The sequence below is a fragment of the Sander lucioperca genome, chromosome 3 (assembly GCF_008315115.2).
Source record: "Sander lucioperca isolate FBNREF2018 chromosome 3, SLUC_FBN_1.2, whole genome shotgun sequence".
NCBI classification, from domain to species: Eukaryota; Metazoa; Chordata; class Actinopteri; order Perciformes; family Percidae; genus Sander; species Sander lucioperca.
In genome coordinates, this window is record NC_050175.1 from 11,799,931 (window position 1) to 11,818,086 (window position 18,156).

Genomic DNA, 18,156 nt, shown 5'->3' on the forward strand with positions numbered 1-18,156 from the left:
AAGTTGCCCTTCTGCCTGTATTGTGAGCAGGGACCATCACTGAAAAAGTGGATAATTGACACTGTTGGGCATGTTTCCTTGAGATGGTTAAGTACTGGGGAGAGGTGTGCCCATATGGCAGGTGGACCCTTTTCTTTGCATGGCGAAATTGTTGTGAAGCACAAGTGGTCTTCCTCACCACCAATGTAGAGGACCCCTGTATGAAGAGTTGCTTGTTGATGAGAAGAGGCAAAATGGACAGCTTGAATCTCTTTGTGAAACTTGCAAGAGTAGTTTTCAGAGAAATCAATGTGTATGAGGCATTCATTACTCTTCATGTTCTTTTTCAATTCCCTGTAGTAGTTAAACTGGGTCTTGATGTTGAACAAGTGCCTTTTGAACTTTTTGAGCTGTTTCTGGAAAGTCTCAATCAGGTCCTCCAAAGAACTCTCCATTTCCCTCTTCACGGTGATATTCACAGGCAACTTTTCTTTGCTGTCACCACTTTTCTTCTCTCTGAGGACAGTTTCAGTTGTCCACTGCACACAAGAAACTTGGGTTTGACCATCATAGCCAGACTGAATCTTGAGGTCTTGTAGTTTGCAGTTCTTGCATTCCGCATACATGCATGGCTTAAATGTTGGATTACAGCAAGTTTCCTCAGCAAGAGATTCCAACTCTGTTCTCTCCAGAAGTTTAAGTCCATGAAGTTTCTCCACGATAAATTCCAAGTTTTCATGCACCTTACATAGACACGTATCTCTGTCTGCAATGGTTGGATGGACTACCCAGTATGGGCGCATTCGGCAGAAGAGTGTATAGGAAAGTTTGCTAGAGACGTTTTCCAGCAGGAATTTACTATGGAGGTTTTTCATGGTGTCAGTCATAAACCGCTTCTGCTTTTTCACTTTTCCCTTTGTTACGGTCTGCTTTTTACCTGCTGTTGAACGACTTACGTCATCCCTGGTGTAAAAGGCAACAACCTGGTCTTGCAGTTTTGAGTGTGTGGATATGTATTTCTTCCTGGCAAAACAGGCTATTTCGTCCCCATTTGTGTTCACATTCTTGCAGAATCGTTTGGCTGAGACACCCAGTGTGTCATGAATGATTTTCTGGAACCTGTATTTTTTCAATATTTTTCCAGATACAATTCTGGCGATTAGGTTCCTGGTCTTTTCTTTTGCTGCACGCTGAAATTTTTGTTTGAGGCTTTTCACAAGTGCATGATGATAGACCAGAGTTCTCCGCACATCATTACTGACTGGATTTGTTCCGAGCATCCTTTTTGTTCTTTTCCTAGGAGAGTCGACACTGCACAGTAGCCGTTCATAGCGCTTACGGTATTTGTCTGATGTTTTTGTTTGAGCTTTAAGCTTTTCCTTGAGTTTGCGATTCTCAATGTATATTTTCTGGTATCGTCTTCTTCTAGTCCTTCTTCCTTGTATTCTCTGTCTGAAATTACATGAAGACATTTTTAAATTATTTTTTAACATTGCAGGTGTCACTTAAAGCATTTGAAATTAATTGTCACCATGCCACCATGTAATTTTGCATTTTAATCTAACATTATAATAATAATAATAATAACAAGTACTTTTTCATGAGACATTGTTCTGTTTAAGGTACTTTCTACATAGCCTGCCTACATAGTTCTGTTTGAGGTTCTTTCTACATAACCTTCTAACCTTCCTGGTTGTGGAACTGGTTGTTCCTCGCTGTCAGGACTCAGTGGTGGGGTAACAATAGCAGAAGCCTGTTTCTTTCTGCGTCTGCTCTGTTCCTGGGCTCTTCTCCAGGCCTTTCTCTTTGCACGTTTTTCCCTCTCACTCTGTTCAGATATGGGCTTATAGTATGCACCTTGCTCCCTCTTTTCTCTCCATTTCTGCCGGCCTTTTGCCAAGTATGCCTCCCTTTTTGCAGGATCAGCATCTCGCCGTGCACGGTAACGGCGCTGCTTTTCTGCAGCAGATAATCGTGGCATTTGCCTGAAAACAAGTTTACTTTTATAATATTTATTGCAAAGTATTTTATAGTTACTGTACAATTAGAATATTAAATGAACTCCTGAAAACTATAAGAACATGTCATGAATGTCAACTATGTTACTCTTGGTCAACTAAGTTACCTTTGCAGAGTAACATAGGTGACTGGTAACCTAGTTGACATTTTTGCTGTTTTTAGGGATAAAATCAAAATGGTTGCCTAGCACCAGACACCACATGGCATTTTACGGAGAGGTTCTTCTAAATATTATATGTACAACTGAGTAAAATTGAAATTCAAAGTTATTTATGAATTCATTGTAGTAACATTGTTGACATATGATAAGTACACATTTGCCCCAAGCACTACTTTAGGTGAAATAACTGAAAATGTGGACGGAGAACATACCTTGGAGTCTTGCTAGTTTTCTCTTCAGGAGGAAATGACATCATGTGGAGCAGGTCATGTGATTTGGAAAACACACTCTTCCTTGAGGGGTGTATTTGCTATGGGTAACTTAGATGACAGCGACTTCTCGGACACATATTCAATTTGTCAATTTCTATTGAAAATGTGACATATTGCCCAAAAAGACACATTGTTCACAATTACCTCAACTTAATGTAAATAATATAATTAAAACTGTTTTTGAATAAGTTTTTAAAATGTTTTTTTAGGTAATGAGATTGTGGTTGTAATTCATTTCGGACGGTTATTTAGTTGACATTTTAGGGATATCTAGTAAATTTTTATAAATAAATGATTATTTCCATAATAATTAACTATGGAATTTGTAAAGACAAGATCATGAAGAACACTGAAGACTTTTAAAATTTTATTTTAATAAGCATGTTTGCGAGATAAATCTCATGGACATGAAAACTCCCTCAATTATATATTGACCCAATTGTACAATGCGTTACTGGGTCGGCCAGGTACACTGCAAGTTATATATCTTTTCTTCATTGATGTTCTGTCTTCGTTCATTCATTTAGGGGTCAGGTGCCAAAGCGTCCTTATTTTTTACTTTCAAATCTTTCAAGTTGTTTTGACACTGTTTAACAAAGCTCCAGCTACAGTTATTTAGATTCGATTTAGATAAGATTTCTGTTATTTTGCTATGTTGTTTTTCTAATTCTAGTTCCTTTAATATTCTTGAATCAGCTGTTTAATTGTCCCAGGTGTATTAATGGGGAAGGTCATTTACTGTAGCTTACATGATCAAGAAAAGGCCTCATGTCTTCAAGGCATGCACATGGGAAAAATATACTGTGTAATCTGACTGTCATGTGAAAGGTCAGATAATTCACGAAAATTGTCAGGACTCCTGGTTACTCAGCAAGTCTGGATACAGAATAACCACCCTTAAAACTATTAAAAACTGAAGGTGCACTGTAGTGAGCAGGGCAAAGAAAGTAGTGCGTGTAGTTGAATCACCAACAACTAAGGTTGTTTTAAACACTGTTTTATCTTCAGTATGTTGCTGTTTTCATTTCAAATGTTTGAAAAATAGGACGAAAACTCTCTTAATTAACTATTTAAATTGTTATTTTAAAATTGCCCAATGTAAGGTGGGATCGGCTCCAGCCCCCCACGACACTGTGAAGCATATGCGGTTACAGGTAACGGATGGATGAATTTTGAAATGGCTTTAATGTGCTACTTTCAGTCCTTTAAATCCATAGTTCACGAGAAAGTGTTTTAGCTTACACAATGGAGAAAATGTCCCCTTTCATAAAGGCATGCACATGTGTAAAGCCACTGTAGCTCTACAACCCACCTGTAGCGTTTTATATTGTCAAATGATTCATGGAATGTTTTAGCGTTGACTTGTAAACCCTATAAATATCTGCTTTTTCCAGTTGAAAATATAGTGTAAGGCTTATTTGCCTAGTCTAACGGAAAAAGTGTCTGAGCTCAGGTGTACTCACTAAGTGTGAATCTGTTTTCCAAACTATTCAGCTCTGAAGCTGCACTGTAGTGAGAGAAAAAAAATAATTACAGCATGTGTAGTTGAATCAACAAAGGATTGTTTTAAATATAGTGTTGTTTTACCCTCAACAATCCTCATCAACAGAGTGCTCACTACAATGTGTGCCCTGGCTTCTGTTTGCCTGCGTGTAGATTCACATGGCGAAAATCAACATGTTGTGCTCAGTGCCCCAAAAGGTCAACTCTACCACTGTCCTGTCAATCATATTGGCTCTCGGCAAAATGTATTCATTACAGTAGATAATGTGTCATTTGTGATGGACAATGTCAAGAACAATTCAGTTACAGGAAGTCATTTCCTTGTTGATGGATGTGCTGCTGAGGCACAAAATGAAAATAGCTGTGAGCCTTCCTGCTTGTAAGTTATGGTGTGCTGTTTTTTCAAACAATATCAAGACCCCCAAACAGCATTTCCCCCCCCCCTTTTTTTTTTTTTTAGTATTTTGTTTTGGCATAGCACTTATTTCTACATTGAGCACCTATTCTACAACATATTTTGACTGTAAGCTAAAGTCACGCTAGCAGGGAATTAGCTAAAAAAATACTTAAAAATATAAAGCATGAAATGATTTCTCTTTCTAGGTGCATTTTTGATCCCATACATTCTTTTCTTGGTCATTGCGGGGATGCCATTGTTCTACATGGAACTTGCCTTGGGCCAATACAACAGGGAAGGGGCGGCTACAGTTTGGAAAATTTGCCCTATCTTTAAAGGTGAGCTTTAACAGACACACACACACACACACACACACACACACACACACACACACACACACACACACACCTGTGAACTTGCATGTCTATTTACTTCAGCCTTTCTTTACCCTCTTTAACTGTGCTACGTAAAGCTCAGTCGTGCTCTTTTGTTGCTTCTCTTTAGTGCCGTGCCCTTTTCATTCATTCCTTTGTTCTTGTCCTTTAATAACCTTCATAGGTTCATAAGTGTCACTTATAACTAATCTCTGTCACATCGCCTCTTTCTCTGTTTCACCTCTCTGTATTTTTCTGACCTTTCTCCGCTTGTACTTCCAACCTTATACCCCTGTCTATATTCTTTTTTTAAATGTCGATTTAAAATGAGTGAAGCAAAAGCAAATCAGGCTAGTGTCCATGGCATGCTGAGGAACGCAGTTGGGGTCAATGTTATTGCAAGGCAATCAATTAAATTAATCTGAGACACAACCAAAAATCTCAGATCAAACAATCAAAGATCTATTATGTACTATTGTTATAGAGAAGGCTTTGAGCACATTATACAATACTAGACTAGCATATATTTATGTTGTTTAAACTTTAAACTGAAACTTGAATAAAGTTAATTATAGAAACTACAAGATGATCTTTTTCCCTGTGATTTGGACTTCACTATAAAGCCAAACCTGCAAAGAGCTGTCCTGACTAGCATTATCCTTCTTGCGTATATCAGCGAGAAAATTAGATCTAACAACATGCATCTGGAAGCCTGACTTTTTCTTATGTTGTAGTCCCTTATACAACAGATTATCTTTTGAAGTAGCATGTTTCTAAATAGGCTACTGTCAGATAAGTACCTCAGTCTGCACTATTGAATCAGTACCATTCATTGCTTTTGTTGGCTTCAGGACTGAGGAGGGTTTGCTTTTTTTCCTGCCGAGAATGAGTAGGTGATGGATTTATGGCTTCTCTGTTTTTACGTAAGGATATCACATTCCAGTGGAGACAAAACAACTCATCCCAAAATTTACGTAAGAGAAAAGTGCCAAATGATGGAAAGTAAGCATTAGCGCCCAGTGGATGTGTGTGAACACTAGGTTTGACGAATGACAATGTGAATGTACCCACCACTACATTGCTGAGGGAAAGATGTGTGCAACGATTTATCGTGCACAACGATTCGTTTGATATCTCATGAAATTACGGCGACCGGTCACCTGTTACGCCTACATGTCAGTTAAGTTTAGCCACAAAAAGGTGGCTATGACGCAGGTACCAGTCCCCGTGAGGTGACAGCCGTTACAGCGGTCGTGACATTTGGGTTTAGCCACAAAAAGTTGATTGTGATGCGACTACCGGTCACCGTGAGGTGACACTGTTGACAATGGTCGTGACAGTTAAGTTAACCTCCAACCACCAAAATGTGACTGTGAATTGGCAATGTGACAGTTAAGTGTATGCACCAAAACGACTAGTTAAAATTAGCACCCTAAGAAAGTCCATCCCATAACAAAACCTGCACCAGGTAAGAAAACACAACTCTTATAGCTGTGATGATGCCTGTTTTTATAGTCAATGCATTTTTATGAACGGGTTTGTATGATATCGTACGAAAACGTACGCGCAACCATTTGTATAATATCCTACAAAATTACAGCGACCGCCGGCCGGTCACGTGGCAACCAGTCACATGACAGTTCAGTTTAGCGGTCTTTAAGGAAAGACCGCTAACAAGGAAAGGTTACTGTTAGCCGGGTACAGGGCACTGTGAGGTTCCAGTCGTTTCAGCGGCCAATGCCGTTAAGTTTAGCCGACAAAAGGGGACTATGAGCTATAGCTTCTATGAGTTTAAGATTAGAAAAAAAGATTGTGGTTTGGGTTAAAATACCAGTTCCCTTAAGAAATACTCTTGGGACACAAACACCCGTTTCCTGGAGGAAAGTCTTGTGTTTTCCCCTAAACTTTTTCCGGGACATAAACTCTGCTTCCCTGTTTGAAAGCCCTGTGTTTCATGACCCATCCACCCATCCATCCACCACAACTCTCTTCACGCTCTTATATAGGGCTGTGCAATTAATCAAAATTTAATCGTGATTATGATTTTGGCTCCCAATGATCAAAAAAACAGAATAATCAAGAAAAACAATTATTTAGCTCATTACGTTTTGCAAATAAACTCTTATTTTCTCTTGTGTTCTGAATGAAAAAATAAAGTTTCAATAGGAAAAGTATTAATGCAAAGTTCACAGTTGTATGTGTTTTTTTACTGTTGATTTATTTAACTTTTTCCACTGTTTTTAAGTTCAATAATTGCAACATCTTTCCAGAAGTCAACGAGTAATCGTGTTAAATTATTGTGATTTCAATATTGACCGAAATATTGATTATATTTTTTCCCATAATCGAGCAGCCCTACTCTTATACATCGGCAGTCATTGCAGTGCACACAGTAATAAATATGTGGAATACATATGAATTACAGTGTATTACTTTTCGTAGCTATATGTACAAAGGGTTCATGAGAACAGCTTGTTGTAGTTGATGCTGAAAAGATCTCAGAGCTGTCACAGAACCACGTCAAGCTGAATGGCAGTTAGCTAGTTTTAATTGATACAACAAACTATATTAGTGAAATTGTTTTTTTTAAGTTTTGAGAAACTGATGCCACGTCCACAACTTAACCCCACCAAAACCAAGATCTACCCTTTCTGCTTCAATGGTCCATTGCCTGTCAGTGGTGCTTTCAAGTGCAGTGTAGAGAAAAGGCAGAACAAGACAATGTGTACATTCTTTGTGATTAAAGATGACAGACTCAATGTTCTCAGCTACAAAGCATCCAATGCACTAGTAGTCACAGCAGTATCTACACCACAGTGTTGCAAAGCTGGTGGAAAGTCATCCTGAACTGTTTTAAGGAACCGGAAAACTAAAAGACTTTCAGGTAAAGCTTCACATAAGTCCTGACATCAAAATACCTTGACAACCACATTGACGTGTGTCATTCCACATCTGCCTGGAGGTTGAGGATGAGCTTTGAAAACTGGAGGAAGATTACATCATTGAGGAGGTCACTGGCACTAGTGATGGGTATTGCCTGTCATCCCACCTCCCAAGCTGAAAGACCCTGACAAAGTAAGAATTTGTGTTGACATGTGCCAAGCTAACACGGCCATAGAGAGGGAACACTCAATCATAGAAAAATGTGAGTTTAACAAGTCCAGGCTCGAGTTCTTTAGTTTTATCTTCTGTGCACAAGGTTTCAGCTGAATTACCAAGAAAGTCGCTGCAGTTTCGCATGCTGCAGACCCCCAAAATCCAGGTGAAATCAAAAGTACTGGGTATAGCAATTTATTGCGCTAGGTTTATTAAAGATTTCTCTTCCATCTCAGAACCATGTTGCAAGCTCACCAGAAAAGACACACCCTGGGTATGGGTCCCAGAACAGCAAGCTGACAAGACACTGAAAGACTAACCAATGACACTACAATGTTATACTTTGACCCAGGTAGAGAGACATAACTCATGGTTGATGATAGCCCTGTCGGACACGGTACTCTGCAAAATTGATGAAAACAGGTGAAGCACATAATATTACGCTAGTCGGTCTATCAGCAATGTGGAAAGGAGATACTCCCAGATAGAAAAGTAAGTGCTGGCAATTCTGTGGAGCTGTGAGCATTTTCACCTGCACATCTAAGGTCATCCTTGAACTCTAGTGACAGATGAAATAATCCGAGGTCAAGACCACCAGCCAGGATTCAAGGTGGAATACCCCATCCCCTTTCAGACAGGTGGTAACGAGGGATAAGCACTGCTCTTTCCCCACCCTGATTTTTTCCTGTCAGTCTGGGGATTGAACCAGCTACCTCCCGATCCCAAGCTCACTTCTTTAACCACTAGGCCACCACTGACGTTCTTAGGACTATTATGTGTTCACAGTGAAACTACGCCACCTGGCGGAGGTACATGACTTGTAGTCAATCAGCAAACCGGGAAATCTGTGCGTGTAAAAGCTTTAGTTTGTAAACAATATTGCTGTTCAGTAAGTCATTTTTCATCTGGTGCATAACTACACAAGAGAAACATTAGAGTTATAGGAGTTTCTAAAATAAATTAATTAGTTCAATCAATGTTATCACACATAATAAAGCAAATATCAAGTTTCAATGTGTATCTGCATGTATCAGAAATACTGAGATGCAGCATGTATCTATACACATTATTTGGAAACATTTCACATTATGAAACATATATTAACATCAGAAAATGAATCGAAAGTGGTTGTTGTAAGAGAGTGTGTATTAAGTCAATTTGCACTGGGCTGCAACTGCACTGAGCACATTGTGAGTGTAAACCACCATTTTGTTCTTCTTCACTAATAACTCTGTGTTCCTCAGGTGTGGGCTATACTGTGATCCTCATAGCCCTGTATGTTGGCTTCTACTACAATGTCATCATTGCCTGGTCTCTCTACTACCTGTTCTCCTCCATGACCAATGAGCTGCCGTGGCTCAAATGTGGCAACATTTGGAACAGTGAGAACTGCACCGACCCCAAAACCCTCAACGGATCTGTCCTCGGCAACGGAACATCTTACGCCAAGTACAAGATCACCCCGGCAGCTGAGTACTATGAGTGAGTGATTTCTGAAATTCAGAGTAATTCATTCATCAGTGAGTGACCTGTGTGGGCCATTGCATGATTTACATTTTATGCATCATTAGAAAAAATGTAATAGAAAGACTTCAACCTGACTTTTTCAATTTTTAACAGGAACATAACATCTTTTACATCACACCTATTGACAGACACAATTAAATTCCCTTCCAACACATTTTGCCAAACCAATAGCAAATAAACACATCGGATCAAGTAACCCACAGTCACACTGCTGTGCAATTTCTGTTGATCTAATGCAACTCTCTCTGGCAACGCTTTAACGAAAACTGAATTTATTCTGAAATCATTTGAAAATCAAAAGTCACGCTATTTGGTAAATGGCAAAATACAGTGATTTGAATCTGAATGGATGCTGCTATTTAAATATTTTGATGATTACAGTACATTCACGATTGCAAAAAGATCAAAGCTTTGGCCTGCGTGTAAATGTAGCCGCTGTCTTTATCTAATCTTATCTGTCTCTAACACCATCTATGTTTGCTTGTTTCATTCATTCTCTATTGTTGGATGTTTGTTTGATTTTGAGACTTTAAACTCACGCAAATTTTCTGAGTCAGTACTTTGAATACAGCCCACCCAAAAACAAACTGCTTCATATGGAAGTGAAGCTTTCATATTTTGTTTCATATTGTCTGAATTATATTAGAACAGTATGTACATCCATGAGTGCACTAGTATCCACATGAACGCGGTGACCAGTCACTGAAACACGAGTACAGGACTCCAAAATTAACCAGCCATAAATATTTGCACTATAAAAGTTGTATACATAAAAAAGTTCAAATGCACTCTTTGATGTGCATGAAAAAGCTCCAACTGTTTATACTTCAAAGACAGCCAGTTCTTCCCCAGCTTCTGTGAAGACTTGCCTGTGCAGCCTAGAGGAAGTCTGTGAAGTGCCTTGGACAGTAAAAGGGACACATGCTAAGTGTGACGCACAGAATACATTGAGCATGCATCTCGGCAAAAAAAGTGAGCTTGTGTAAAGTTCCACTCCCATTCTGCTGGGCTGCACAGTCTCGTACAGTTTGTTTATTTAATCAGTATATCTGGATATTGTTTACACTTTGAGGAACCGTCGAACTTGATATATTTTGAAGTAAGTTAACACTTATTTTAACACGAGGTCAGCATTCACAGAAAAGATAGATAGATAGATTTTTTATTGATCCCAAAAAAATGGGAAATAACATTGTTGCAGCAGCAAAATTTCAGACACACAGCACACGTACAGAGTAAACATTAAATAATAGGAAAAAATATACATGAAATAATAATAGAATAATACACTAGCAATATTTAAAAATATATACAATTTGGAAATAAAATGTACAACTGTTTCGATATATAGATAAACTTAATGTGCAAGCTCCAGCCTTGTGAATTACTACAGACTTTTAAAAAACTGATGCAATATCGCTCGAAGAGTAGACACGGTGCATAAAATCAGAAGGCAGACTGTTTCAGGTTGACGATTACACCTGACATATGGGAAAGAATCAGTAGATGTGCATAGACAGACTAACAACAATACGGTACTTCAAGACAGATCTTGCATGGGGTTAGGCTCTGTAGGGGACAATAAATCCTCCTGCTTACAGCTAGCTTTGAGCACAGAAGCAATGCCAAGGCACAGCATGAGAGAGTGAGGCCAACTGAGTCAACAATTCTTTTGCTTCACCTCTTACAATCTTCATCCACAAATCCTTTTGAGCCTATTGTGTTCAGATATCATGAGCGTAGTTGCAGGAAAAAGTCAAACAACAAATTTAAAATGGAACATTCTTTCAGACTTAGTTTACACCAGAGCTGGTGTAGAGTTTAGGCTCGATAACCGAGGTGCTTAATACAGTATACAGTATTACTATTGGGTTAATATTTTAGCTGATTTATTGCCTAAAATGTACAGTACAATAGGTTTGTACATACTGTGCTTGATCATTAGTTCATTAAAACAACATGCAATTTCATTGATTCGCTGACACTGCAGATAATGTCATCGTGGCCATTATCAATGGCAATGAACATTGCATTAGAGAAAGATGAGACTACTTGGTGACACAGGTATCCTTATGACCTGTGTTAATGGATTTTTTGGCAAATTGGAGGCTGAGGTAGTTTCTCACTATGTTGACATCTTTCACACACTGTAATTGTAGTTATTTGATCGATTGTTGCCATAAAAAGTGGCCTAAATATTTAAAGGAACACGCCGATTTATTGGGACTATAGCTTATTCACCGTATCCCCCAGAGTTAGATAAGTCCATACATACCCTTCTCATCTCCGTGCGTGTCGTAACTCTTTCTGATGCACCCACCGCTAGCCTAGTTAGCACAGATCCTGGAGGTAACTCTCCAGGATCCAACTCCAACTAGCCTACTGCTCCCAATAAGTGACAAAATAACGCCAACATTTTCCTATTTACATGTTGTGATTTGTATAGTCACAGCGTGTACAAATAACAAGGTCACATGAGACACAGCCATCTTCTAACGGTATAGATACTGGGAGCTATATTCTCAGAAGGCAAAGCACTGCTAATTGGGCGGAGTGATTTGCTCGCAGCACCTGAGAAGCCCCGTGATGAGGAGCAGAGAGTAACAGCGGTGCTTTTCAGGTGTTGCGCTAATAGTTTCCCAGTATGTATACACCAAATTCTGTATAAGAAGGTGGCTGGGTCAAACAAACACAGGGTTTCACCCAGGAGGCCGGGGACTGTGTCCCGAGTGAAACCATAAGTCAACTGTCACTTTTTTGAAATTAACCAAGTTTTACTGACCTTAGTCTGTGAAGCAGTAATGTCCATGACGTCATGTTACATCTTCATTTTAAAAGTTTTATGTGACTCATTTTAAGCCATTTCCTAACCAAACTAAAACTAAAAATTAAAGTTTGCAACATGTTGAGAAGAACAAGCTGGTGTGACTTTACCATCATCATGTGGCAGGGGTTGTTTGGAGCTATGTGAAGACATGTCCTCTGCCAAAAAGCTGACCTGGAAAACAGAGATCCGGGCAATTCTCTGTAATTAATTTGATAACTTGTGCAGCCTGTAGAGATCAAAGAAACCTTCAAAACCTCCCAAATCACAGCATCACGCCTATGAACTCTACAGAATAAAGCTGTCATAAAGGGTAACTACCGTTTTTTTTCAACCTGGACCCTATTTTCCTATGTTTTTGTGCCTAAGTGACTGACGGGAACAACAATCTTTGACACTGGTCCTTCACAAAGTGCTCTTTTTGCCGCTGACTGGCTCAGATTAATATTCTAAGTGTCTAACAACATTATGGAAAGGATCCCTTCACAGTTTAACCAGAAACAGCTCTGAAGTCTCTAGCACTAAGGGACTGTTCATTATTGATTTAAGGGGATACCGGATGAGTTTTGAGATCTTTAGTCAAAATAGACTTAACCCTCCCTTCACCAGCAATACATTTTTTTATGACCCTCCAAAATATTGGGAAAAGAGGCATGACCCTCCCCAATAATTTATTGATGCCTTCTGTACTAGTTTGCGATTGGCAAAGATGTATATAGCGATAGCCACTGTTTTTTTACAACTATGACAGACATTCCTTAACCTCTGCTTTATCATCTTACACATCACATTACACTGTTATGGTGACCATTTCAGTAGATTTGGTCACTAACATTGTTGTGGAAACACAATAATCATGGAAACTAAATGCACACTTCCTGCATTACTGCATTACTTCAAATACTAAGTTACTCATCTAGTAAACTAGTATTCACATGGAATAAAACAATAAAACATTGAGCACACTGGGTAATAACAAATTCAACACATGAACTGGTTGCTATGGACTCGTCACTAGGCTTCCTCAGTCATTGTATATTTTAGTATATAGGTAAAGCTGCCAAAGCTGAACATTATCCAAAACTCCATTTCTCAGACAAGCGTCAATTTGGGAGCTTGCATGCTACTACTCCTTCCTTCTCAAATGCCTTGAAAAGGCTGTCGTTTGCACAATTTCACAAATAATCACCGGGACCGAAAGGATATTTGAGTCAGGTATGGCTGCAGTCTGGAGACCTCCCGTCTCATGTCCTCCCGGCTGGTGCTGTCCCTGAGCTTCGACTTTTCAAAATAAAAGCTTGCGTTTGGTCCGCTATGTTTTCGTACTTTGGTGTTTTGGATGTTTTTGAACTAAACAGTACGGCAATCATGCTAATGAATACAATTGTTTTTTCAGCAGATGTCTTAGTAACAACATGATGGAGCCAGCAAAGCAGTTTTGTGTTTATATGTGCAGGCGGGATTTATTCAGTTTGGGAAATCCCACGGTCTCTACAAAGCTATAGCTCAAATTGTCTGGCTGACTAAACAGGGAGGGACCCATCTGCTAGCAATGGGGGGCCGAGACTGAGAGTTACATGGAAAAATATGCACCAAACAAGCCACTTTGAAATGTTGCTGTTTTCATGAATGCAAAAGTTGGATGACACCACCCCCACCCCAAAACCTACCAGACTCCATTTAAAAAAGCAATACTTTCTGCGTGTATAGAGCCAACATATTTTCAGATGTTAATCGATAAACGGTGTTAATTTCAACCAAAACTAGAGTTGTGATGGTTGGAAAAGTGGAAAGACGACCCAAAACGGCTTTTTATAGTTTTATTTTGTTTCTATCGACTTTGAATGAAGTGTATTTTACGATGCTAAAATGACATGGAGTACATGTACATTTACATAGAGTCTGGTGGGTTTAGAAAATGCAATTTATCGGATGTTTTTATGTTTAAAAAAAGGATCTCTTACTCTGAAATCCTTTCCATAATGTTGTCAGACACTTAGAATATTAATCTGAGCCTGTCAGTGGCAAAACGAGCACTTTTGTGAAAGTTAATACAAGCTGGAAAACTTACATTATAGCTTGTTTCGCCGCTGCCGAATGCAGCGATCTTGCTTAATACTGGACCAACATATTGTTATTTCCATCAGTCACTTAGACACAAAAACATAGGAAAATAGGGTCCAAGTTGAAAAAAACGGTAGTTACCCTTTAATGTTGTCTCATTGCTATTAAGGCATACAAATCATGAAGCAGTTCAGATGGGCTTTCAGAGAGTTCTAAAGCTGCCAGTATGCTTCATCAGAAGTGCTTAGGTCGAACATTTTTGGAAACCCCCCTTCCTCCACACCTTTTGGACAGGGGATGGTTGCATCTAACATTTTCTGTAACTTTTTTCGAAACCGGCGTCTGACATTCACGTCAGACGCCTCTACTCCAAGCAGTAGATGGCCAGGTGTGCGGAGCTGAGAAAATTAGCAGGGTTTAAAGTTGTTTTTCAAGCTCTTTTTTTTAATCTATTTTACTTGTGCCACTTTTTATCTGTACAACCGAGTGCAACACTATGAGTGTCTTTCAGGATTCAAACAATTATCGCAGCTCGCCCATCTCTATGACAGTTGGGTTTTTACCTTGCCTTCAAATATGGCCTCTCAGAACAGCAATAAACACTTCTACATGTCGGAAGATCTTTTTAAGCATAACCTGGCCCTTAAGGTCACGGAAAAAGTCAAAATTCAGGCTGGCAGGTCTCAATTCTATAACTGGGCTTTACGTATGTAGTGTGTTTACACTGGAAAAGTAATCAAGTGAGTATACAAAGTGGACATGCATACTGTTATGCATATTTAATCTGCTTGATCATTGAGTGTGTGTGACATTCATGGAAGCTATAACACTATTGTCCCAGAAAGTAATACATCTTTGAACAAACACTGAGCTTTTTGTGTAAGTCCCACTAATCAGTCAAGTAGACATACAGTAATGTATATCCAATTTAGTTACAAAGTTTTCAGGAATAGAAAAAGAAAACTTTTGAAAGAAATTATAACAACAACTTGTTTCATTATCATGGACCCATATCCCTTCTCTTTGTATCTAGCCTGAAGCAACCACATCTGATTTCATGTGAAGGATAACTAGACTTGATAAATGACCCTCATTTAAACAAAAATATCTAATTACATAGACACTTGAGAAGATTGCTTTCACTTCAATTGCACATGCCATGTTACACATTTGTTCAAATAATTACATTTAAAATAACAAGTATAGTGCATTTGTAATTAATTAAATAAATCAGTCTGAAATGAGATAGAACCCCTTAGCTGTGTTTTGATACTCAGGTCTGTAGTCCCTTTTATTTATATATTTTTGCATGCCCTATTTCACGTTCTGTAACCAACTTTAAGACCAGGCTGCATGCAATAGTGTGCCAGCCTAAAGTACACAGAGACCAACTAATGGTAACATTGAGTGTTAGGATAGCAGCTGAGTAACGATAAGAATAAATGTGTTTAGAGTAACTGGGCCAACGGGACCTTGATTGATGTTATAGTGATGTTATTTACTGGCAGTGCACTACCAATGCTATCAGATGTACAAGGAGGCCTTGAGGCATTACAACACAACACTACGAGGCCCTCAGGTCGGTGCATAGACTCTAAATTTCCCTCCCCAAATGAACTTACGTATTCACGCCGCTATCTGCGTCCCCATGGACCCAATAACTTTGAATTTATTATCAGCAACAGATAAGTAAATGATGAAGAGGAGTTTCACAGATCCTTTGGTCCCTTCGGATTGCATGTCTGAACATACTTTAGCTCGTGTGTTCCTGAGGGTGTTTTGTCTCGGGCTGTTGTGTAAGCAATCTGAGTATCAGATCCAAATCCAGTTCCGCTGTTTATCCGTGACATCACATGCAAACTTTATTGAATCTTTTTTGAGGAAAGTCTTAGGAAAAAAGTGAAGAGAAAAAACATATTCTCATGTATTACTGTAAGTCCATTTTCTTTCGTGGTTGGCTCTTTAAAGCAGCCATATTATGCTCATTTTCAGGTTCATAATTGTATTTTAAGGTTGTACCAGAATAGGTTTACATGGTTTAATTTTGAAAAAACACCATATTTTTGTTGTACTGCACCACTCTCTCTCACTGCTGCAGCTCCTCTTTTCAGCTGGTCTCTGTTTTAGCTACAGAGTGAGACCTCTTTTCTTCTTCTTCTTCTGTACTATCTTTGATTGCACTGCACATGTGCAGTAGCTCAGATGTAGCTCATGTCAGCTAGCTAGCTCCATAGACAGTAAAAGAAAGGCTGTTTCTACAACTTCGGTCAGTTACAAGGCAGGATTAGCTGGGAGACTTCTAAATGAGGGCGCACATGGAAGTAGTTCTTTTGTAGATTATGGTGAATTTATGTGTGTTATAGCAGTGCTTTGCTATTGAGAACAAGGTAGCATGCTAGCGTTAGCATGCTAGCGTTAGCATTAGCGTTAGCATGCTAACGCTACGAGCTAATGGTTGCGGTTAGCCTGCTCGTTTCGGCTTGTGACATCACAAGCCGTGCAGATTTTGAACAGCTCACCCAGAGACTGAAGGCAGGACACATTCAGAAACCGTATCTCACTCTAAACAGCATGGATGGATTTTTTTCAAAGTGTGTATGTGTGTGGAAGCACCAGAGACACAACATAACACCCCAAATCCCAGAAAAAGTGATTTTTTTTCATAATATGGGCACTTTAAGTGAGCTGTACAACATTTTCAACACAAGACATAGTAATGCAGGTGAGCCCATAATGTCACCAGATGATAAGACAACATACTGAAAGCAGTGTCTGAATGAAGTGGCCACAATAATTTTATGTATTGTATCGCATGAACTTGGCCCTTACTCCACTATTATTATCTGAAGTTGGTTGCTTCGTTCCCACTACTCTGAGCAGAGATTCAAAGAATGAGCTTGCAGCTGGGAACAATATTTAGATAGGGATGGAAGAGACACCATTTTTCTCCCTTCGTTTCACTGTGGCAAAATAAAACACTTGATCCTTGATCTGACAGTAAGTGTTTGGCTCGAGGACAATAAAGGGAAACAATACCAAAGTATTTAAAACCATTAAGCATTCAAAATCATTTTGTGTGTAGTTCGGAGAAAAAGAAAGACAAAATGTTGTTCACTTTAAAAGCCAGTCAACAGAGAGCTGTATTTACCAGCTTCACTAAGCTTTCACCAAAGAACGTACTTTAGGTAAAGGATATTTATTCTACATTAGTGTTGAAACAAATTTGAATTCATTTGTTGTAGGTCATTTAACTGAAAAAATTTGGCCAATGATGAACTGGGATGACACGGCAGTAACAGAATGGAAATGCTGGTTAAAGGTGGAGTGCTGTAATGCATGTCCTAAGAGAGCGTCTATCCCATACTTCATTTCCCATCTTCACCTCAGACACTTACAGTGTGGGCTGTTTTGCTTAGATTCCCCTCAGCTGCTACAGAACCTGGGTGGGCCTGTTCTACATCTTTAACAGTTAAGATGTAGCCAAAAGAAATAACATACCATACCATATAACAATGACATCACATTATATGTTCCGAATAGTGCTTATCGTAGTTCTGTGAATTATAGGACACAATTTTATTATCTATTAATAATACAAAGCAATTATTGATTTCTCACTGATAACAGTATACAGTATATCAGAATTAAAGAATGTCTTCTGGATATCATGATACAGTATATATTCTTTCTGTTGTGTGTGTGGGTGTCTTTCTGCAGACGGGGTGTGCTACATCTCCATGAGAGTAGGGGTATCCAGGACCTGGGCCTGCCTCGCTGGGATTTGTCATTGTGTCTCGTGGTGGTGGTCTTCATCCTCTATTTCAGCCTGTGGAAAGGTGTCAAGTCCTCAGGGAAGGTACAGGCCTGGACCACCAAACAACAACAACAATTGTTACTTTCTCGATTTTTTCTTCTTTTGCTTTAAAAAAAAATTAGAACCC

At 39.0% G+C, this 18,156-nt stretch overlaps 1 protein-coding gene across 1 annotated transcript in view; it reads left to right on the forward strand.

The window, feature by feature from the left end:
- Positions 1-18,156, forward strand: part of slc6a2 (solute carrier family 6 member 2) — a 36,542-nt gene that overhangs the window by 3,348 nt on the left and 15,038 nt on the right. The window contains exons 3-5 of the mRNA XM_031281449.2: positions 4,537-4,668; positions 9,045-9,282; positions 17,933-18,071. Of these exons, the coding sequence (XP_031137309.1) occupies positions 4,537-4,668; positions 9,045-9,282; positions 17,933-18,071 (509 nt within the window). The remainder of the gene's footprint in view (positions 1-4,536; positions 4,669-9,044; positions 9,283-17,932; positions 18,072-18,156) is intronic.